This window comes from Oncorhynchus mykiss, chromosome 21 (assembly GCF_057628025.1).
Source record: "Oncorhynchus mykiss isolate SJ-2025 chromosome 21, ASM5762802v1, whole genome shotgun sequence".
NCBI lineage: Eukaryota > Metazoa > Chordata > Actinopteri > Salmoniformes > Salmonidae > Oncorhynchus > Oncorhynchus mykiss.
The window spans coordinates 21137261-21162168 of record NC_143042.1 but is presented as its reverse complement, the minus strand read 5'-3'; the positions used below and the strand labels follow the sequence as shown (position 1 = coordinate 21162168).

The window sequence follows — 24908 nt, the reverse complement described above, 5'->3', positions numbered from 1 at the left end:
TCTGTAGACTATCCCTTTCTGTTTGCAGACAGGTTAGACTAGAGACTGCATCTGAAGCCAGTCCAAGGTGTTCTTAATCTCTCTGTTTCTCCTGTGTGAGGGGAAATGACCTATTAGCAGTGGGAGTCTTCTTAATGAGGTGGTGAGCAGGAATAGGAAAGGGCAGCAGAGAGCAAAGCCCAGAACCAGGAGAGGCTGCTTGATTGCATAATGGTTCTCCCACTGACTTGACTCCTCTGTGCTCTGTCTGTCTGTCTGTCTTGTTTTCTTCACATTTTCAAATGGTCCATTTAGATTTTCCAACGGGGCTATACATTTGGGTGAGGTTTTTTCTCGCCTGAGTAGCCTCGTTTCACTGCCAAAAATCTAATTACTGTAAACCATCTAGTGTTCAGCGAAATAACAGCACAATGTCAAATAATTAACATCCAATCACATTAACCGTTACTCTCTCGCGGGAATTCCACTAACGGTCCTTATGTAGCCAAACGTAGCTGCTGCTCATGTTGGTATCTGTACTGATGGCGCAAAAGCCATGACAGGGAGACATAGTGGAGTGGTAACGCGTGTGCAAGCAGTTGCTCCCGACGCCACTTCGGTACACTGCAGCATCCACCGAGAGGCTCTTGCTGCCAAGGGAATAAAATGAAACCATCAGCTGTTCTTGTCTAATGATGTTCTGTATGTCATTCTGTATTATGTTTCATGTTTTGTGTTGGACCCCAGGAAGAGTAGCTGCTGCTTTTGCAACAGCTAATGGGGATCCTAATAAAATACCAAATACCAAATGTAACCATGTAACGCTTTTACAACATACAGAAAGAAGTGCATTGGTTATCAAGGGGAAATTGATACGTTTTTTTAACTGAGAGGCGAGCTTAAAGTTTTCTTTACTGACCATCATTTTCACTTGTCTGACCGCTTGCATGATGATGAGTTTCTCACACGACTGGCCTATCTGGGTGATATTTTTACTCGCCTGAATGATCTGAATCTAGGATTACAGGTGCTCTCCGCAACTATATGTGCAGGATGTGCAGGACAGAATTAAGGCTATGATTAAGAATTTGGAGCTCTTCTCTGTCTGCATTAACAAGGACAACACACAGCTTTTTCCATCATTGTATGATTTTTTTGTGTGCAAATTAATTCAAGCTTACGGACAATGTCAAATGTGATATAGCTGAGTGAGTTGGGTGCGCAATTATGCAGGTACTTTCCCGAAACGGATGACACAAACAACTGGATTCGTTATCCCTTTCATGCCCTGCCTCCAGTCCACTTACCGATATCTGAACAAGAGAGCCTTATCGAAATTACAACAAGCGGTTCTGTGAAAATGTTATTTAAATCAGAAGCCACTGCCAGATTTCTGGAATGGGATGCACTCAGAGTATCCTGCCTTGGCAAATCATGCTGTTAAGACACTGATGCCCTTTGCAACAACATACCTATGTACGTGGTTGCAAAGTTTGGACGCCTTGCTTCGCGTTCTTAGGAAACTAAGCAGAATTTAGTTTTTTCACGTATTACTTCTTACACTGTTACCCCAGGAAATCTTAAGTCTTATTACATACAGCCGGAATAACTATTGGATATAAGAGCAACGTCAACTTACCAACATTACGACCAGGAATATGACTTTCCCGAATCGGATCCTCTGTTTGGACCACCACACAGGACAATGGATCGGATCCCAGTAGGCGACCCAAAACAACGGCGCCGCAGAAGGGGCAGACGGATCAGTCTTCTGGTCAGGCTCTGTAGACGGGCACACCGCCCACCGCTTCTGAGTATACTACTCGCCAATGTCCAGTCTCTTGACAACAAGGTAGACAAAATTCGAGCAAGGGTTGCCTTCTAGAGAGACATCAGAGATTGTAAAATTCTTTGTTTCACGGAAACATGGCTCACTCGGGATACGTTATCAGGCTCGGTACAGCCACCCGGTTTCTTCACGCATTGCGCCGACAGAAACAAACATCTCTCTGGTAAGAAGAAGGGCGGGGGTGTATGCCTTATGATTAACGAGTCGTGGTGTGATCATAACAACATACAGGAACTCAAGTCCTTTTGTACACCTGACCTAGAATTCCCTACGATCAAATGCCGACCACATTATCTACCAAGAGAATTCTCTTCAATTCTAATCACAGCCCCCCTCCAAGCAGACACCTCGACGGCCCTGAAAGAACTTCATTTGACTCTATGTAAACTGGAAACCACATATCCTGAGGCTGCATTTATTGTAGCTGGTGATTTTAACAAGGCTAATCTGAAAACAAGGCTCCCTAAATTGTATCAGCATATCGAATGCGCGACCCGGGCTGGCAATACTCTGGATCATTGCTACTCTAATTTCCGCGACGCATACAAAGCCCTCCCTCGCCCTGCTTTTGGAAACTCTGACCACGACTCTATTTTGTTGCTCCTAGTCTATTGACAGAAACTTAAACAGGAAAGGCCCGTGCTCAAGTCTGTTCAACGCTGGTCCGACCAATCTCCACGCTTCAAGATTGCTTCGAACACGTGGACTGGGATATGTTCCGGATAGCATCGGACAATAACATTGATGTACACTCTGATTCGGTGAGCGAGTTTATTAGCAAGTGCATCGGTGATGTGGCCACGGTGACTATTAAATCCTTCCCCAACCAGAAACTGTAGATTGATGGCAGCATTCTTGCAAAAATGGGAACCACTGCTTTTAATCATGGCAAGGCGACCGGAAACATGACCGAATACAAACAGTGTAGCTATTCCCTCCGCAATTCAATCAAGCAAGCTAAGCGTCAGTATAGAGACAAAGTAGAGTCGCAATTCAACGGCTCAGACAAGAGACGTATGTGGCAGGGTCTACAGTCAATCACGGACTACAAAAAGAAAACCAGCCCCATCACAGACACTGATGTCTTGCTCCCAGACAAATTAAACAACTTCTTTGCTCGCTTTCAGGACAATACAGTGCCACTGACACGGCCCTCTACCAAAACATGCAGGCTCTCCATCATCGCAGCCAACATGAGTAAAACATTTAAACATGTTAACCCTCGCAAAGCTGCCCAGACCAGAAGTCCTCCCTAGCCACGTCCTCAGAGCATGTGTGGACCAGCTGGCTGGTGTGTTTACGGACATATTCAATCAATCATTATCCCAGTCTGCTGTTCCCACATGCTTCAAGAGGGCCACCATTGTTCCTGTTCCCAAGAAAGCTAAGGTAACTGAGCTGAATGACTATCGCCCCGTAGCACTCACTTCCGTCATCATGAAGTGCTTTGAGAGAATAGTCAAGGAGCATAGCACCTCCACCCTACCTGACAACGTAGACCCACTCCAATTTGCTTACCCACCCAATAGGTCCACAGAAGACGCAATCGCAACCACACTGCCCTAACCCATCTGGACAAGAGCAATACCTATGTAAGAATGCAGTCCAAACTCATCATTAAGCTTGAGACCCTGGGTTTCGACCCCGCCCTGTGCAACTGGGTCCTGGACTTTCTGACGAGCCGCCCCCAGGTGGTGAGGGTAGGAAACAACATCTCCACCCCGTTGATCCTCAACACTGTGGCCCCACATGGGTGTGTTCTCAGCCCTCTCCACTACTCCCTGTTCACCCATGACTGCGTGGCCATGCAAGCCTCCAACTCAATCATTAAGTTTGCAGGCGACACTACAGTGGTAAGCTTGATTACCAACAACGACGAGACGGTCTACAGGGAGGAGGTGAGGGCCCTCGGAGTGTGGTGTCAGGAAAATAACCTCACACTCAACGTAAAAAACAAAGGAGATGATTGTGGACTTCAAGAAACAGAGAGGGAGCAGCCCCCTATCCACATCGACGGGACAGTAGTGGAGAAGGTGGAGAGTTTTAAGTTCCTCTGCGTACACATCACGGACAAACTGAAATGGTCCACCCACACAGACAGCGTGGTGAAGAAGGTTACAGATGCACAATTGAGAGCATCCTGTCGGGCTGTATCACCGCCTGGTACAGCAACACAACCAACCGTAAGGCTCTCCAGAGGGTAGTGAGGTCTGCACAACGCATCACTGAGGGCAAACTACCTGCCCTCCAGGACACCTACAGCACCCGATGTCACAGGAAGGCCAAAAAGATCATCAAGGACAACAAGCACCCGAGCCACTGCCTGTTCACCCCGTTATCCTCCAGAAGGCGAGGTCAGTACAGGTGCATCAAAGCTGGGACCGAGAGACTGAAAAACAGCTTCTATCTCAAGGCCATCAGATGTTAAACAGCCATCACTAACATTGAGTGGCTTCTGCCAACATACTGACTCAATCTCTAGCGTGTTTTATAATTAACATTTGCATGTAATAAATGTATCACTAGTCACTTAAACAATGCCACTTTATATAATGTTTACATACCCGACATTACTCATCTCATATGTATATACTGTACTCTATACCATCTACTGCATCTTGCCTATGCCGCACGACCATCGCTCATCCATATATTTATATGTACATATTCTTATTCATTCCTTTACACTTGTGTGTATAAGGTAGTTGTTGTGAAATTACTAGATTACTTGTTAGATATTACTGCACGGTCGTAACTAGAAGCACAAGCATTTCGCTACACTCGCATTAACATCTGCTAACCATGTGTATGTGACCAATAACATTTGATTTGATTTGATTTGAGTGGATTCTCGGCCCTCACTAGCATGAAAACGAAATACAGGCACGAACTGTGTATGGAAAATTATTTAAGACTCTCCAATACAACCCAACATTGCAGAATTATGTGCATCCTTTCATGCACACCCTTCTCATTAACCTGTGGTGAGTTATTCACAAATTTCAATGAACAAATAAGGTTTTATATGTAAGATGGTTAAATAAAGAGCAAAACTATTGATTATTATTATATTATTATTTGTGCCCTGGTCCTATTAGAGCTCTTTGTCACTTCCCACGAGCCGGGTTGTGACAAAAACTCACACTCATTCTTATGTTTAATAAATGTATTGTATAGTGTGTGTGTGGCAGGCTTACAATTATGAAAAAAAACAGCATTTGAGAGTGTGCTAACCCTGGTGCTAGAGGAGGTACGCAGCTGGAGGTTGAATAATTGAAGGGGTACGGGACTACAACAAGTTTGGGAACCACTGGTCTAGACAACCTACAACCTGTCTGTCTCTCTGCAGTACCTTGGATTATATTGTCTCTCTTTCAGGCCAAAACCTCTTTACCCCTGCTTGTGTCTCATTCTCTGTCTCCGAAGAGTTCAGACTATCCACAACCTGTGTATGCTCTCTTACCATGCCTTTCTTTTTATAACACTACCTAGCACCTACAGTGCTCTGTACCCCTTCCTATCGCTCTCTTAAACCACAGCCTCAGTGCTAACTAGCCTTGCCCGTCTCGCAGAACAGCTCCTTGCTAGCCTGCAGAGAACTATTGTGTGCTCTGTAATCTCTGTCTCTGCAGCTTATGTTCCCTAGCCCTGTCGATCTCAACCTACAATTACCCAGAGCTACACCCCAAAACAGGCAACAGGCCCCATAACGCAGAGCTGTGTTTAATTGGCTATGCCTGAGGGTTGGTTTAAATGCTGTTTGCTTTGGACAGGCCATGGGTTAAGTGGAGAGCTTACTTAGCGCCTGTTTATGACAGAGTATAAACTGGAAAAGTATCAGCGGGAAATAGCAGTGTGAGCATGTGATGTGTGTGTGTGTGTGTGTGTGTGTGTGTGTGTGTGTGTGTGTGTGCGCGTGTGTATTTGGGCATGCGTGAGGACAGAAAATACCCCCCCCCTCCCCCTCCCCACACACACACACACACACACACAGCTCTGCCCATGTCTCATGGTTAGTGGACATTACATAAACAGATATAAGTCATCATCTTGCTAGCCTACTCATTGCTGAAGCATCTGACTCACCTGGCCACCGCTCTGGAGCCAAGCAGCCACAATCAATCATGGTAAAGGGACTGGCTTATTACAGCGCTTTTTTTTCCTCAAGGTCTCACAGAGCTTTACATGAAACAGTGTGGATCGACTCATCCGCCGCTAATGTGAAATGCCTACCTAAGTGACGACTATCATGGTGGACAGGTGAGAAGTGATTGTATGTGTGTGTGCACGCGCGCGAGCGCGTGTGTACAGTACCTTATGAATGATGAGCTCGTGGGTGCCGTCCGGCAATGTCCGTCCGTCCTCCTGCATCAGATGAACGAAGGAGTAGCCAAACAGCTTCTTCTCCCCTTTGTCTTTCGCTGTGGAACACCGTACACATCCAACGTCACTATCAGGAAACACACTATCACCGCTACTGTCTAGTACTCTACAATCAGACAGCTATGCTATAGAGTGCAAGACGTACGCATCACATGTGGCTGGTGGCACCTTAATTGGGGAGGATAGCATTCCAATTCACACTGCAGACATTATTTTGAGCCATCCTCCCCTCAGCAGTCTCCTGTGTTATGCATCCATTCAACCTGGAAGCTCTATCGCTGTGTTAGGAGCCTTGGAGGAAGTGAGGGAAAATGGTGCCTTTATTACGGTAGCGGGTTTAAAAACAACACCCGCGAGTGTCAGAGCAGGGAGTGGTCGTCAGGTGGGAATTGTTCCTCGGTGTCGTGGGAGAGGGTGACATACTGAGACTCATTCAACTACAGGCCTGGAAGAGGAATATGAGGAGATTCTGAGGCACAGGCCCTTTTTTGAAAGTTTAAGGAGATTCTCGAGAAGTATCGGGGGGGGGGGGGGGGGGGGGCAGAGACTAGACGAATTACTGTAATGTAAAGCTGTGAAATGCTCACGTCTCGACCACTAACCGTAGGAGGTAGCGCGCGACATTCGCCTGATATTAGTCCCCCCTCCAAGCAGGGCAGTGTACATAGAATTGTCTCGTTGAGCCTAACACTCCTACAGTAAACATCGTAACAGCAGAGCAATGTTTTTGAAACAGCTGAAATATATAGACATAGACATATCCTTATATTTGAAACTTGTTTTATTGAGTTAACTTAAATTGCAGTAACAGCCTATGTCATTTAGAAATGGTTGTCATAGCTTTAAGAAGCAACAAAAGAGGTCAACTCTGCCTGGCTGGCTGCACTGAGGCACGTTAAACAGCTGATGTCCACTCCCCAGTGAATTACTCACATTGTCAGTTGCAATTTGATGATTTATATGATCTTGATAAAATTGAAGCCTGGCTTGTTCTAATGCTGTAAGATAGTATATTCATATGGGAGGGGTAACCCTTCATTTTTTATATGCTAACATTATGAGCTAGCTAGCAGAAACGGCTTTTGTCTTGAAGTTAAAATATAATGAGTGTACTACGGGCGATAATTTTATTTATTTATTATTTTCCACACGTTTGTGAATAGCTGAGTCACACTGTACTGTACAGTGGCACCCTCCCTGCATACTTCATAAGCTTACAATATCATGACAGTCCGATGCTAATGTCAATTGAAAGGTTTATGTACATAGTATGTCTATTGAAATCACATCGTGGTGCCTCTGCTGCAACTCTCTTCAATCTAAGTACGCCCACAGATCTTTTTAAATCTCCCCCTGACCTCTGACCCAACACCTCTGACCCTACGGCTTCTGCCCCACAGTGTTTCTAATTTAGCGCTATATTTTATAGAGTTTTCAGACCCCTCCACACAGGCAGAGAAGCACAGGTGGGAGAGCGGGGGAAAACACTACATCGGGGACCGTAGATGTGCCGCAGCAAGGTAAATTTGTGCTGTGACATCGTCGTGGCAACGGAATAACGTCATCTAGGGACTTCTAGCGACAAATCAAGGAGCAAATAGCGGTTCTCAATGACAAATAGTTGGCAACACTGACCCCACAGTCTCAACAGATAGATGTTACCATAGAAACCAAGTAGAACCTCTAAAACTGCAATCACTGGAGCCACCACCAAATGTAAGATATTAGCATTAGATGTGTGTAAGATACAGTAGGTGGCGGCGGCGGTGTGGGTAAAGTTGTTGTAATGTTTTTTTGACTTGTGCTTCAGTTGTGTATGTCATCTATTCTCTTGGCAGGCTAGCCTCTATAGTGGGCTAAAAGAGCACCTAGTTAACAGCAAACACACCACAATCATAATATCACTGGCTGTGCTGCCCAAATTAAAAGTTCCTTTAGAGAGATAAGAGTCCCCTCTGACTACATTCCCAATGTCAGTAGTATATATTGGAGTCCACACACACACACGCACATAGGCAGATACACGCACAGAAACACACGCAGAGGCACAGACAACGAAACAGACAAACACACACACACACACACACACACACCCTCTTACCCCCCCACACACAATACATTATCCCAGAGTAGTGTTGGAGTAGTGTCTTACTGGAGCAGTGTCTGAACTCAAAGCGGACGTGCGCGCCCCTGAACATGTCCACAGGGATGGGTAGTTTGATCTGCTCAGCCCAGCGGGGACTGTTGTTGTGGTAGAGCACAAAGGAGTGGTACTCATCCCCACCAGGCTCCCCTGAACCAGCCGCTACATAACTCTGGAGGAGAGAGAGAGGGGGGAGAGAAAGACAGAGGAGGATAAAGAGAGGGGAGAGGGAGGTAGGGAGAGAAGGGAGGGAGGGAGGTAGGGAGGGAGGGGAGGGATAAGGGGGAGAGGAAAGAGGAAAGAGCGGAGGGGTAGATAAGAGAGGGCAGAGGAGTGAGGAGAGAGTGGGGCGAGAGCGGCGTTAATAGGCAGTGGAGATGAAAGCAAGAGATGGAGAGAGGAGGAGGGAGATTGCAGGACACACACACTGTGTACTGGACCGGTGACGCACAGCAATCTCAGTCTCTCGCTCTGACTGAGAGAGTGACAGGGTTGCATGCAGAGGTGAGCTCTAGCAGCAGCAGAATCAAATCTATTTTCTGCGTATGGCTGCAGCATCCTGTCTGATCAGGAAACCACAGTGTTTTACAGAGAAAACTAGTACCCTACCAATGACCAACACCATGTGCCAAAACCCATCCTCATCTCACATCTAGCTGAGGCAGATAGATAAATCACACAACCAATACCTGTTCATCTGTACCCATATAGGCCTTCAGCATTAGACAACATTTGCCTCGTTCAGTCTGATTGAACCAGGTACAACGAAGAGAACACAATCATGCCTGTAATATGAAAAACCATAAGGAATGGATGATCTTACCTTCATGACCTGGCCTTCGATGTCCAGCACATAGACCGTGATCTCCACGTTCCTGGCAACGCTCTTCCCTCCTTTCTCAAACTCTCCTTTCTCCAGCGTCACGTAAAGGTCATTCCTCATCTCTCCTGCAGGAGGGCGAACAGAGTGGTTCAAGCAGAAAGAATGTTGCACTCTGGATATAGGTTTCCTTCTTTTTACCAGTGGAAATAACAGGCATACTCATCTAGTGTTGGGTTGATTATATTTTCCAAGTATAAAAACATTAGTCACTTGCTTCATTCTATAGCTAGAGGATTCCTGATACTGCCAAGAGTGAGAAATACACTTTTTTTTTTATCTATGTCTGTTGTGGTCTAGTACTGTCTTAATGCCAGCTGGGGCCATTTACTTTAAGTGGTGCCTGTCTTCCCAGTGGTCTACTTGGTGTGTGAACTGCTGACTGCTCATCATTTTCAGATAGTTGTTGACACATCAACCAGGATCAAGGGGCAGAGCAATGGCAGGGCAATCTGTGACTTGTTTTGGTAATCAGTGGCTGTATTGGAGGGGGAGCGGTTTCACCTCTCCTAGGGCAGTCAGCAATTAGTACGAGGAGGTGTATTCTCCACCTCTGCTAGACAATGAGCAATTATTGTTAATTCTTCAGTCTCCCCTGGCTTCTTAGCAGCGGCTTACCGTCAACGAAACAAAGACGCTTCTCCCGAGTTGTTTGAGGAAGGTGCCACACCACTCTCTCACTTGAGTATCTTACCTAGTTGTTTACAGACGAATCAACTTTGTACTGTTTTGTAGCTTTGTCAACTATGTGTGTGTTTTCCATATCTGTTCGGACCTCTCCCTGTAGACTTTTACAGACGCTCCCCACCCCTTGGCCGCAACCCTTCTAATTTAGTGTCCCCTGCGCGCGCAACCCATGTGATATTCTGGCTTCCCTGGCAGCGTTTGGAACTGCCAATCATCTCCGCTTATGCTGCCTTTCAGTCCCGTGACTTTTTTGGGCCGTGATGGAGAACTGGATCCCCCCCCAGAGAACACTGCTACTCCAGCTGTTCTTCCTTCATCTGACTGTTTCCTCATAGTCTGACTGTCGCGGTGGTGGCACAGGTCTGCTCATTTCTAAGTGGAGATTTTCTCTTTCCTCCCTCTCTCACCTGTCCGTCTCCTCATTTGAATTCCATGCTGTCACTGCCACTCAAGCTTCACATTATTGTCATCTATCGCCCACCAGGTGCCCTTGGAGATTTCCTCAATGAGATTGACATCCTGATGAGCTCCTTTCCTGATGATGGCTCACCGCTCTTCGTACTTGGCAACTTCAACCTCCCAACGTCTGCCATCGATTAGTTTCTTTCCCATCCTTACCTCGTTTCACCTCACCCTTTCTCAATCCCCTCCAACTCACAAGGCAGGCAATATGCTTGACCTCATCTTTACTAGAGGCTGTTTGCGTACTAATCTCACTGCAACCCCTCTCCAGGTCTCTGATTACTTTACTTCTTTTTCCGCCTCCCTTTCCTCTAACCCTAACCGCTCAGCCCCTACCCAGATGCTCATGCTCCGTCACAATCTTCGCTCGCTCTCTCACTTCTCTCTCCTCTCCTCTTCTATCCTATGTTCTCTCTCCCATCTGCTAAATCATTCTCCCTCCTGTCTACTGATTATGCCTCTTCGACCCTACTCTCCTCCTTCTCCTCTCTCCTTAATCGGCAGGTAGCCTAGTGGTTAGAGCATTAAACCAGGAACCGAAAGGTCGCTAGATCGAATCCCTGAGCTGACAAGGTAAAACTCTGTCATTCTACCCCTGAACAAGGCAGTTAACCCACTGTTCCTAGGCTGTCATTGTAAATAAGAATTTGTTCTTAACTGACTTGCCTAGTTACATATAATAATCCTCCTCCCTCTCTGCAGAGTAAAGGTTGACTACATCTCCTACTCATTCACGCAGCCTCTAAAGTCCGCCTGTCTCCCTCACACAACTACGATATGCCTTGAACTCTTTCTCTCCTCTCTCTCCAGATGATATCCTTCGACTAGTGAGGTCTGGCTACCTGACAACCAGCCCACTCAACCCCTCCTCCCTTCTCCAAACCATCTCTTGAGACCTTCCATTCCTCACTTCCCTCATCCCTGACCACTGGCTGCGTCGCCTCTGACTTCAAAATGGCCCGAGTTGCTCCCCTCAAACACTCGACTCATCTGACATCAAACTATAGACCTGTATCCCTTTTTTTGTTTTCTTTCCAAAACACTTGAGCGTGCCGTCCCTGATCAACTTTCTAGTTCTCTCTCTCAACTATCTTCTTGATCCTAACCAGTCAGGCTTTAAGACGGGTCACTCAACCGAGACTGTGTCATGGAGGCTCTCCACACGGCCAAAGCTGACTCTCTCTCATCCTCCTAGATCTATCCACTGCCTATGACACCGTGAACCATCAGATCCTCCTCTCCACCCTCTGAGGGCTGGGCGCTTCAGGCACTGCACACTCTTGGATTGCATCCTACCTGGCAGGCCGCTCCTACCAGGTGACGTGGAGAGGATCTGTGTCTGCATTCTGTACTCTCTCTACTGGTGTACCCCAGGGCTTGGCCCTCTTTTCTCTATACACCTAGTCACTCGGCTCCGTCATATCAAGCTCAACCTCAACAAGATGGAACTGCTCTTCCTCCCAGGGAAGGCCTGCCCGCTCAAAGACCTCTCTATCACGGTTGACAACTCCAGAGTGTCGTCCTCCCAGCGTGCAAAGAACCTTGGCGTGACTCTGGATAACACCCTGTCATTCTCTGCAAACATCAAAGCAGTACACTCCGTTCTGCCACCTCAGGTCTCTTGGACCTCCCACCCCACGGGAGGGCAGCTCCCCCTCAGCCCAGACCACGCTCTTTTCTGTCCTGGCACTGCAATGGTGGAACCAGCTTCCCCCTGAAGCTAGGACAGCAGAGTCCCTGCCCATCTTCCGAATACATCTGAGACCATACCTCTTCAAAGAGCATCTTAAATATTCCTCCTCGTCACTCGGATTAAGTATATGGATGTTAATATAATTGCACGTAAACCGAACCTGCAATTTTTTGTTCAGTGGTCATTTACATTTTATGATATACACATACATGTTTGAGTTAAATACGTTAAGGAGAAAAGTCTGTTTTACAGCAAAGAGAAGGCATCGACACATCACATTTGTCAGCAAGGATAGGGTGACCTCTTCACCCCAGTGGCAGACATGGAAGTGACAGGGTTGGCACAGGGCACAGATCTGTTTTCAGGGCAGACGGGTTTGACGGTTCTGAATCTGAACGCTCCACAAAAACATCGACATCCCAACGGCTGGCAAAAGGCGCATAGCGGCACCCTCCCCGCACACTTCGTATAGCTGACAATAACACGTCAAATATTACAAATAAATCAACGGGCTTGGTTTTCACTTGCGCCTGCACTTTCAGGAGTGTGTGGCGCTCTGGAATTAGAGTGGATGTATGGTCGCAGTACGGCTAAGCGACTATAGCATTCAAGACGCCAGGTGCTTCCTGCAGTATGATTCAGACGGGTGAAACGGATGCTACACACACAGTCATCTAGTGATAACACGTTCATGTGTATTCTATTACCTCATCACCCGGCACACCGGACCACAAGGTGTGACAGTTAAACCAGACGCTCTTCATTTACTTTGTGAGATAAGGAGAATTACATCCCCCACTTACATTCTGAGCTGGTGGGAAGTGTTAGTTCAGTTGGGTACAGCAACACAATACTATCTGAGCCAGTGAAGTGTTCAACCTGTACTGAGACAAGTGTACACACACACACACACAGACATTCAAGAGTAGCTAGTAGCTGCCTCGTATGAAAACAGACTCCTGAGGAGGTCTGTCTAACTTCACAGCCTAGAGAATAATTACAGGAAATGACACATGTATACGCTCAAAGGCAGCCTTTGAAGGGCAGTCATGGGAAGGAGATAGCCGAGAAGTAGTGGTACACGTTTTATAAATAGGGTTTTTGGAGAGGTAGCACAATGCAGCAAGGCAACATCTGCACGAGAGAAGACAGGTCCGTATCCACTCCAGAGAATAGTTAGCCACAGAAAGGAAATGAGAGGAAGTCGTCTTCTTCCAGCCCGTGTGTGTGTGTGTGTGTGTGTGTGCGCGCGCGCGCACACAAATAGCTCTCCACATCTCTATCTAATGGCTTCCAGGGTTCAACTCAACCCAGAGAGATCAACTCTCTCTCAAACACACACACACACACACAGCCTGGAGAGAGAGCAGCGCAACTTAACTATAATCCTTTGCCTACAGGAGCGTACACACACTAAAATCCCTAGCCCAGGGGCACAGTGAAAGTGGGAGCAGACTCTGACAAAGATCGTGAATATAAATCTTGAGCTGCTGTAGAAGGCAAAACACTAGGGGACACACATCAATCGGTTTATTTTTATGTGAATGGACGTTCACATTACTTTTTTTCTTCTTTCGAACAATGGCCTTGTCTGTTTTGCAAGTGTACTGTGTACAGTCATTCATGCCAATACACACTCACCAGACAGTTTATTAGGCCTGGCATTCAATTGTTGCTCAATTGTTATCAACGGACCTAACCTTTTTCCAGGAAAAGTTCAGAGATGCCGTTCTGCACACCACTGTTGTACGGTGAAGTTATTTGTCGGTTTGTGGCCCTCCTGTTAGCTTGCACAATTCTTACAATTCTCCTTCGACCTCCCTCATCAACAAGCTGTTTATGCCCACAGGACTGCCGCTGACTGTTTTTTGTTTGTCGCACCATTCTCTGTAAACCTTAGACACCGTTGTACGTGAAAAGCCCAGGAGGGCGGCCGTTTCTGAGATACTGGATTTGGCGCGCCTGGCACCGACAACCGTACAACGCTCAAAGCGGCTTAGGTCACTTGTTTTGCCCGTTCTAACGTTCAATCGATCAGTAACTGAATGCCTCGATGCCTGTCTGCCTACTATAGCAGGCCACGTGACTCGCCGTCTGTGGTAGCGAACCATTTCCGTGAAGCCGGCGGTGTACATTGGCCACGCGTGTAGATTTACCTGCAAAAGCAGTGCAGTACAGACGTGGTTCTGTTTTGACCAAAGAAGAGGTTAGCTGCGTGGGTGGTTTCTTACCTGGCATGATGATGTCAGAGAAGCCCAGTTTCTTGGTGATGGACACTCCTCTGGTGAACAACACCATGTACTCTCTCCTCAGCTGTTCAATGTCCCCGTGCAGCAACTGGAGAGATACAGCCAGGCCTGGGAACAGAAGAAGCCCACACAAATGTTTAGAATTAAAGTGACGCATCCTGAATACTTGACATGTAGTAAGATGTGACTCACGTGCACACACACACACAAACACACACACACACACACACACACACACACACACACACACACACACACACACACACACACACACACACACACACACACACACACACACACACACACACACACACACCATGAGTCAGACTACGGTATGCTTTAAGAATAAATAATAAAGAAAAAGCATCGGCATCATCTCCATCTAATATATTGGAAAACAACCAATAGATGTACAATCGCAGACTGTGGCCTTGGAATAAAACCCCTGCTTCTATTTTCAGTATTTTTTCATTTTCATATCGTTCCATATTTCCTTGATGCCATGCTAGATATTGCTCCGGTTTTCAAGGAAGTGGAAAAGGCTTTTGGTCAACCAGACCACTGATCCTGTCATTCTGAAATGTTTCAGGTCAATAAATTATTGAATTTAGAAACTGGTACATATTTCGCCGGCCTGCTAAAAGGAGAAGCTAAGGCACTTTGTGGCCCAAGATGGCGAGGGTTTAATTCCCCCAAACTACAATATCCATACACACACACACACATTCCTCGAACAGATTCGCCTGTCACAGCTCAAACCACAGGAATACAGAGGCAGCAGTCTTGTAACAACACTGAAATCCTTCCACAGAAACGTTATGTTTTAACATGGCACAGTCAAGGCTTGATCAATAATCTAAGACGAGAAACCCATTAAGTTTGGGGGGAGATTCCACAGTGCTTGGGGCATGTCTGCCTTGCCCTCCCTTTCATGTGGATGAAGCCCATGGCACAGCACAGCCTCACAGCCACTCCAGGGCCACAATTAGGCAAACCCCTGCTTCATTGCTATTCTACACAGTAACACACAAGAGTATTCAGGGCTGCCAGCCTGCCTGCCACCACTTTGACACTCTCTCCCCTCTGTCCTCCTCACTGGCTTTTCACCAACTTAACACACGGAGCACAGGGAGCAACAGGATGGAGCATTTCCGCTGTTCAACAACAACAACAACACACAGCCTTGTGTTGCTTCTGCCCATTGCGGAGCCTTATTCTCTGTCACTTTTGCTGACTCCGCACCCTGTCTCTCTCTCTCTCTCTCTCTCTCTCTCTCTCTCTCTCTCTCTCCATCTCTCTATTCCTGCTTATTCTTTCTCTCTCTTCTCGCTCCCTCTCGTCCTCTCTCTATGATTACTCAAACCAATATCATTTCGCTCGTTCCTCTGCTTCAGATTTTCTCCTATTTTCTTCATTCGTCACTCCCTGTAAATTGGCCAGCAGCTAGCTAATATTCCTCCATGGCTGGTTTTGGTCGGCAGTTTGGAAGCTCTACACAGCAGGCCCCGCTGCGCAGCACAGCACTGCACACCAGCGCTCATTTTAATTGTTCCCCTGACAACCAGACTAATGAATTTAAGGCCTTTAATTATGCAAGTTATTCCACCGTCTCCTGCATCAATGCTTTATAAGGGCAGGACCTGTGAAGAAGAGAGTGGAGGCGTGCAGTCACCTGGCTACAGGGCAGAGAGGCTCAACCGATTGTCTTTTAGTGCAGTCGTATGGTAGCCTGCTGCAATACAGCAGAACGTGTAAGGGGTTTGGAGTTGATATTGAAATGAAGCGGATACATACCTGTACAGTAGGAATGGTGGGATGGCTTTAAATACACAGAATTAGCAGGGGGAAAACGAGTGTTCTCAGTCAAGTAAATCCAAGTGAAATGTAATGGGGTTTGTTCTGTAGAAGTCAGCGTTTCTGCCTCTTCGGGAATGACTCATCTGCTTTTTATGCATAACATGCTATTACTAAAAAAGGTTTTCACATGCAGGGTTTCCGTGGAACTACTCCGTACACTGTGGCTCTGTCAAAGTTTTATGCCGAATCATAATTAATGAATGTGCCCTCGCTCCTCAATGAGCCAAACAGCACTGGTTTGACATCATTCATCAGCAACTGCTGTATCAATCCATATTGCATTCATCATCATTCAGACGAAACGCACACAGCTTTACTGTGATGCAGTTTGAACTTTTTTCAGCGGCTGTGAAACAGGAAAGGGGAAGCTTGATCCGGCACTGAGTATGATCGATGACACAATCTGGAAGGTATTCGATGGAAAGCCGCCTGGATCTTCTGATTAACACAACTTAAGAGGCCGGGGTCAGAAAAAAATGTGCATTTCAAAATTATTCCACCACATCAACTCTACTTCAATCATGTGATGTGATGCCATGTGCGTGTGGGGAGAAATGGGGAGAATGGGTGAGTTGATGAGCAAGAGGACGAGAACGATGCATCGCGACGTAAACACAGATTGTGAATGAAGAACAGGGCGGGCCATTCTATTGTATGGATCCATTCTAATTATAGGCCTAATCTTAAAATGGTATGTTACCATTTCACCCAACGGTACCAAGTTCACCCAATCAAAGCTGTCTTATCAGTCTCCTCTGGTCTACTTGGAATAGGCTACACAGTGAGCGTAATTGTACATGCTGAATGGCTTTCAATATCTGGGAAAATATCCATTTTGGGCAGCAGGCAAAAAAAAATGTCCCCACGGACAATTGCTTCACTTCACTTTAATTGGCGAACAAGTTGCTTGCAAAGAAAACAAGTCTGGCCGGCACCATGAACAAAGTGAGTCAGGAGCTCCCTCCCTCTGCCCAAAATAAGGCAGCTGCACAACTGTTGTGGTGCAACAGTGTGGAAGAATGACAAGACACAAAGAGACAATTGGAGACTACAACCAAACGAAGGTATGTCAAAGTGTGTCAAGCTATTGAAAGGTTTTTTTTTAAATTGTGTCAACTGTTAGGACAAGGGACGACAAACTAAATCCAACGACTGCCATTGCGTGAAGACGCACACAAACACGAGCTGACAATAATTGATTATTTTTGACTGCTGTCATATCTACACTCATATTCATTATGAGGCCTTTGTAGCTTTTTTTTGCCGAGTTTCACTCTTTATCAAGGCCACTTGGCGCTGATAATGATGCTTAGGCTGCGTTTTCATCATTTGACTGCGTGTCTGTTGACCATGTGTCTTGGTGGTTGGGTTGTTTTTATTTTGTCCATATAATAAAAAGGCTACTACCATGTTCCAATACATATGTATTGTGCTTCTACACCTGCATTGCTTGCTGTTTGGGGTTTTAGGCTGGGTTTCTGTACAGCACTTTGAGATATCAGCTGATGTACGAAGGGCTATATAAATACATTTGATTTGATTTGATTTGATATGCTTTCTGTTTCATCGTTGTAACAATGGCACTCCTCGAATAAAATCGATTGAACACTTGAATTTTAGCCATTTTTATTCTTATATACAGTATATATTTTTTTACATATAGCCTACAGTTACAAAAACGAATGAAAGTACTATCGTGTTAGTTGAAATAAAATACTAATCATATTCTAATGTCACCCAAGGCCTTCATAAACACAACCAAATGATTATTTTTGCGATGGCATATATGAAATATATGAATTACACTGTTAGAATGCTGCAGTCAGAATGACCGCTCTTTAGGTTGAACTGGGTCCCTCGAGGCCCAGCGGTTCTAGTGTTAACCCGTCTCCTCCCCTTCATCTACACTGATTGAAGTGGATTTAACAAGTGACATGAATAAGGGATCGTAGCTTTCGCCTGGTTTCAAGTCCATGTCATGGAAAGAGAAGCACTCAGTGTAGAAACACCATGATAAGTGTCGGGGTGGCAGGTAGCCCGGCGGTTAAGAGCGTTGGGCCAGTAACCAAAAGGTTGCTGGGTCGACTCCCGAGCCTGTTAGGTGGGAAAATCTGCTGTTCTACCCAGCCCCCAACAACAACACCCCCCCCCCCCCGGGCGTCAATGACGTGGACGTTGATTATGGCAGCCTGACTAGGTGTCCCCCTTTCCCCTTCGGTGATGTATTGAAGCATACAGTATCATACGTTGCTACACACCTCTATCAACTGCATGGTTACCGATTCTTCTAAATACAGCAGAGCGGAACACTGAAGTGTTATTGGACCATATCATCCTGCATGGAAACTGCCACAAATAACCTCGATGTCTAAACCGCCTAAACGCTTCTGCAACCTCCTGAAAAATCAACACATCTTAAAAGCATTCTGAATCCCCATCCTCGTAGTTAACATCAAATATGCATGTCTTATCTGGTATCAACAACAACACAACAGACTACTAGATACTTCTGCAATATGCATATGATATAAGGATTAGAACATCATCTTATAGAACTTATTCATTTAACTCCATTGAGTCAGAGAGAGAGTGCAGTAAATGGTTGATTAAAGTGTATCTCTGTAAGGATATTGTTCTCCTACTTAGCATCATTCCCCAGTTCACTTTTGTCTGGGAATTAATTCCAATTTCTCGCTTATCAATTCAACTGAGAAAATAACATCTTCATTTATTCCAAGGCCAATCTTTCATTTGGGATTTTAACTGGCGCCGGGCTATTAGGGCTGACCCCATTTAGCCGATTGTTTGGTTGATAGGCTGTTGGTCGACCAAAATGTCTTTACTCGAGCTGTAGAAAAATATATATATATATCATGGTGCACAAGACACCTGTCCGAGTGGACTAATCCACTGTGGAGGCCGTTGGGATGGCACAGTCCATCAGTCTAAGATATGGTACTGAAATTGTATATGGTTATATTATGTAAGAACAATGGTGCAACACAAATAAAAATGATATTATTTTATAATAAAAGTGCTTTCTCCCGCGTTGGGTAGTGGTCGCTGTCCGAGGTTCTGAAACACATCAGTGCGCTGTTGAATTGGCGCATTTCCGTTTCTATGTGCATAATAGCAAAGCATAACAGCAAAGTTAACCAGCATATTGGTGTTGAGAACAATGCGGCAGAGGCAGCAGCGGAGTTAGGAGACGAGAAAACAGCCCTTGCTTAAATTGTCTAAGAAAAGTGAGGAGAGAGGAAACGCCAACTTAATTAGGTCTATAATCAATTGCCTAACTGTTAAATGTGCCTTGCTTAATAAATCATCCATATAAACTCAGCAAACAAAGAAACATCCCTTTTTCAGGACCCTGTCTTTCAAAGATAATTCGTAAAAATCCAAATAACCTCACAGATCTTCAATGGAAAGGGTTTAAACACTGTTTCCCATGCTTGTTCAATGAACCATAAACAATTCATGCACCTGTGGAACAGTCATTAAGACACTAACAGCTTACAGGCGGTAGGCAATTAAGGTCACAGTTATGAAAACATAGGACACTAAAGAGGTCTTTCTATTGACTTTTTTCTATTGAAAAAAAACAAAAGAAAGATGCCCAGGGTCCCTGCTTATCTGCGTGAACGTGCCTTAGACATGCTGCAAGGAGGCATGAGGACTGCAGATGTGGCCAGGGCAATAAATTGCAATGTCCGTACTGTGAGACGCCTAAGACAGCGCTACAGGGAGACAGGGCGGACAGCTGATCGTCCTCGCAGTGGCAGACCACGTGTAACAACACCTGTACAGGATCGGTACATCGGAACATCACACCTGCGAGACAGGTACAGGATGGCAACAACAACTGCCCGAGTTACACCAGGAATGCACAATCCCTCCATCAGTGCTCAGACTGTCCGCAATAGGCTGAGAGAGGCTGGACTGAGGGCTTATAGGCCTGTTGGAAGGCAGGTCCTCACCAGACATCACCGGCAACAACATCGCCTATCGGCACAAACCCACCGTCGCTGAACCAGACGTGACTGGCAAAAAGTTATCTTCTCTGACGAGTCACGGTTTGTCTCACCAGGGGTGATGGTTGGATTCGCTTTTATCGTCGAAGGAATTAGCATTACACCGAGACCTGTACTCTGGAGCGGGATCGATTTGGAGGTGGAGGGTCCATCATGGTCTGGGGTGGTGTGTCACAGCATCATCGGACTGAGCTTGTTGTCACTGCAGGCAATCTCAATGCTGTGCGTAACAGGGAAGACATCCTCCTCCCTCATGTGGTAACCTTCCTGCAGGCTCATCCTGACATGACCCTCCAGCATGACAATGCCACCAGCCATACTGCTCGTTCTGTGTGTGATTTCCTGCAAGACAGGAATGTCAGTGTTCTGCCATGGCCAGTGAAGAGCCCGGATCTCAGTCCCATTGAGCACGTCTGTTGGATCGGAGGGTGAGGGCTAGGGCCATTCGCCACCTGAAATGTCCGGGAACTTGCAGGTGCCTTGGTAGAAGAGTAACATCTCACAGCAAGAACTGGCAAATCTGGTGCAGTCCATGAGGAGGAGATACACTGCAGTACTTAATGCAACTGGTGGCCACACCAGATACTGACTGTTACTTTTGATTTTGACCCCCCCCCCCCCTCTTTGTTCAGGGACACATCATTCAATTTCTGTTAGTCACATGTCTGTGGAACTTGTTCAGTTTATGTCTCAGTTGTAGAATCTTGTTATGTTCATACAAATACTTACACAAAAGTTTGCTGAAAATAAACGCAGTTGACAGTGAGAGGCAGATCCTGCTTCTGTTGCCTGTTTGTTTAATAGTCTAGCAACCACATGTCGGATAAACAATTTCACGGCTGTTTTTAATCTTTGCTATGCTGTAATAAAAGCTTTACACTTTTTTTTCCGTTAGAACAGCCTCTCTGGTATTATTTATAATTTCTTTAGTGTTGTTTACACTGTTCCAAATTGTCCGAGAAATTATATTTCTAATGATAACAACCCTCCTTTTTCCTTGTTCTCCTTCTTCTTGTTAATATTACTATTATTATTAACATCATCATTATAATAAGTAATGTCATTATCATTAGTAGGCTTACTATAGCAGCCTGGTATAACTTCCATTGAGCTGTAGGCCCTCATTCTGTTTAGTCTTAATACCATAACTTACTTAGGCCTGTATTTCAATACTTATATAGGCTACTGTATCAATCAATCTTTTACTCGTTCATGTTATCACACAGCATACCAGTCATTCGTGATTTGAAGTTAAATCAAGCATTTTAGTTAAAAAAATATATATAATAAAAAAGCATTTTATAAATATGACACTGTGGTTGGTTTAACAAGAAGTTAATATTTAAACCTATGTAAAATGTTTTGTTTTCAGATGTTTTGTAATGAGCATTTCTGTATTTGAATATGGCGCTCTGCAATCTCACTGGATGTTGGCCAGATGTACCCTAGGGAGGTTAGATATTACTGCACGGTCGAAACTAGAAGCACAAGCATTTCGCTACACTCGCATTAACATCTGCTAACCATGTGTATGTGACCAATAAAATTTGATTTGATTTGATTTGCCATGTGTTACAGTGTTCAGAGTTTGTACTAACCAAGTTATTGATGTGATTATGATATGCTATAGGTCAGACCCTATTGGTCACGTGCATGCGATGCATACGTTTCACTAAAGAGATCAAGGGCTGAGGGAATCGGGAATGTTTTTTCGGTAAAACAGTACTTTTCAGTCACAAATGGCTGTAATTATGTTGCCGATTCAGCAACACGGACAGCGCGATACACACTGTAGATGTTCTGTGGTGGTCGCTGCAGCAGGGAGGAGAGAGAGACAACGGGTGCGAGTCACACAGTCACTCGCAGTCAATTTTTTTTTTACCCCACGCAGCAAGTCTGAGCCAGGCACTGCACACTCAAATCAATTGCGGTCGGACTCCCTCCAGTCATTTGTGTGTCTTTAATTATTTAATCAAACAGTTCGCTTAAAGCATCAGACAAGCTCAATGCATATAGTTGATTTGATTAAAACACACAGGATGTGTCTATATATGGAAGAATACACGTTTAAAACATTTCAGAACAGACAACCATTATTATTCATTATTGTTATTAACTCTCCCTGTGAAAACATCATGTAAATTCGCAGCGGATGTCAGTCATCGTAATTACTGTGTTGCTGCTGCTCCCTCCACTACCAGCTTATTAAAATCCCCGAGTTGTGACTGCACCTCATGCAATTACCGCTGGTCTTTTGAGGCGCTGAGGCTGAAATAGGAGCAGACTTGCAGATCTGTCTGTGAGATAGACTCTGTTGATGGAGATCCAAATCCTACAAACCTTCCCAGTGTTTTGTGGAGTGAATAGAGGCCAGTTAGCTACTAATCTTATTGTTGTAAACAAGCTATATAAGAATAAGGCGAGCTAGCTATTGAAATGAACCATTGACGACGCACACACGCACGTACGCATGCACGCACAGACAAGTATACACACACACACAATATATCATTTAGGCCTATTTGAGAAGAGATTCATACATGTCTTCAACTGTCTTCCATCCACTTTCTTTCCATCCGATTTGCAATTTCCTCTCACAGCCTAAACCTAATGTTCCCCTCCTATCTATCAACCTGTTGCTAGGGAGAACGGCAGACAGTCAGTTTCATATGGAGGGGATTGCTATTTATATCAGTTCAATGCATATTGAGCTGTGCCGAGCAGCGTGGTACAAACCCAGCTACAGTGGAACTGTACAGCAGAGAGCTAATCGGCTTCCCATTAAACTCCCATCCATCGCATCTCGTGTATTTTCAGTTCGGCAGAATTTTCGAGGTATAATATTTCCGCTAGTTGTGAGGTGAGAAATACAAAAGGGAGGTTGTTCCTTACCCGTGTTGGAACCTGATAGGTTGTATCTGGAGTTGACCTTTCTGATGATGTTCTCGTGGATTTGATACCATTCGCTTTCCGTGGTACATCTGGAACACGAAGGCAAAACGCTGTGTGTCATGCATGATTTGGGTCAACGAGAAAACACTAGCCCAATAACATTCCTCAACTTTATAATATAAATCCAATGAAACACAGAGGTAGAGAAGCGTCAAAACTCTGGGCTAAGTACTATAGGCCTATTGTCCACCCATTTCAGCCCCTATGTAGGTCAAACCATTACTGTGTCCATAACGGCTTTTTCAATCATCCCTTGGGTATGTATCTAGAGTGCTGTAATAGTACCCGTGTGTGTGTGTGTGTGTGTGTCTGTGTCTGTGTGTGTGTCTGTGTGTTTGTCTGTGTGTCTCTGTCTGTCTGTGTGTCTCTGTCTGTCTGTGTGTCTCTGTCTGTCTGTGTGTGTGTGTGTGTGTGTGTGTGTGTGTGTGTGTGTGTGTGTGTGTGTGTGTGTGTGTGTGTGTGTGTGTGTGTGTGTGTGTGTGTGTGTGTGTGTAAGCTGGTCAACACTGTTGCCCCACAATCCGTCCACTGTGAAAGCTGAACGATGTATCTGCTACATTATTTAATTGTCTGTGAGAGGGTACTGAAGTGTATTGTGAGTTGTGGCTTCTGTGTACAAATGCACTTTCGATATGATGGAAGGTGACTCACGCGTAAACCTTCAGTAGGTGGTCGTCTTTAGAGTCTGCCGTGAGAAGGTCTGCGATACTGACCACAGCACAGCCAAAGGGCCGTCTGTACTGGATACTACACAGGTTCTTCTTCTCCCCAGCGCCCATCCGCCCTGCAACCAACACAACGACAACACAGTCTGTACATCAGTGCTCTGTAGTTACTATATTAGAGAGTGTTACCACTTAACTATAATTACTGCAATACTATAATACTATGTTATTACTGTGTTAGAGCTGTGTTCATTTAAAAAAAAAAAATGCAATATAAATGTAGTGTTTGACTAATTAAGGGGGGGGGGGACACTGGGAACTTACCAATTCTCATAATGTGAACAACAATGTAGACGTCTTTTCTGAGATCGCTGCTCCCCAAATCCTGAAGAGAGAAAAACACATACATTTTTAATCAAAGGGTGATGGTAGTATCCTCAATACAATAACAGACAAAGTGTCATGTGCAGAACGACTACGACTTCTATACCCCCCAGGGTGCATAGAAGACACAGTGGAGTTCAGTACTCACCACAAAGAGGGTGCACTGTCTCTCTGTCTTCTCCGGCGACTTGGGCACTCCGTTCTTATTCAGTCTGACAAAGAACCTCTCACTGGAGGAGCAGAAAAGAGGAGAAAATAGGAAAGAAGAGGGGAAGAGAGGTTATTCATTGTCACGCCATAAATAAAATATATGTTGGTGATGACAGTAAATATGACAGAGGAGGGGAGTTGGCTAAACAACGAGCAAGCTACTAGATCAGGTCTCCCACACGAGAGTAGTGTACTACAGTACAAGCAGATGTAGTGTCCTAGTAGTGTACTACAGTACAAGCAGATGTAGTGTACTAGAGTACAAGCAGATGTAGTGTATTAGTCTACAAGAGTACAACAAGAGGTAACCCAGAGGTAAGCTCCTCCGTATTCACAGAGAGAGAGCCCTGTGGCAAATAACGCTAGAAGAAGAAGAATTAATGCCATAGCACCATGACGAGATTGTACGCAACATGTACGCAACATATCCGGCAACACAGGAATAGCCTTCATTTCTCAGAAGAAAAATAGACTGACGAGTTTC

General features: G+C 45.3%; 1 protein-coding gene across 19 annotated transcripts in view; it reads right to left on the bottom strand.

Moving 5' to 3' along the window:
• LOC110500216 (dedicator of cytokinesis protein 4) overlaps positions 1 to 24908 on the bottom strand; it is a 147546-nt gene that overhangs the window by 54641 nt on the left and 67997 nt on the right. For 15 of the 19 annotated variants that reach the window (XM_036957601.2, XM_090214193.1, XM_036957604.2 and 12 more), the window contains exons 9-16: positions 24363 to 24444; positions 24155 to 24215; positions 23817 to 23949; positions 23106 to 23194; positions 14308 to 14433; positions 9178 to 9302; positions 8364 to 8526; positions 6143 to 6249 (exon numbers count right to left, since the gene is read on the bottom strand). In XM_036957601.2, coding sequence (XP_036813496.2) covers positions 6143 to 6249; positions 8364 to 8526; positions 9178 to 9302; positions 14308 to 14433; positions 23106 to 23194; positions 23817 to 23949; positions 24155 to 24215; positions 24363 to 24444 — 886 coding nt within the window. Of the gene's footprint in view, positions 1 to 1618; positions 3576 to 6142; positions 6250 to 8363; positions 8527 to 9177; positions 9303 to 14307; positions 14434 to 23105; positions 23195 to 23816; positions 23950 to 24154; positions 24216 to 24362; positions 24445 to 24908 lie in introns of those variants that run through there. The other 4 variants (XM_090214200.1, XM_090214202.1, XM_090214201.1 and 1 more) reach the window with 3 other exon arrangements.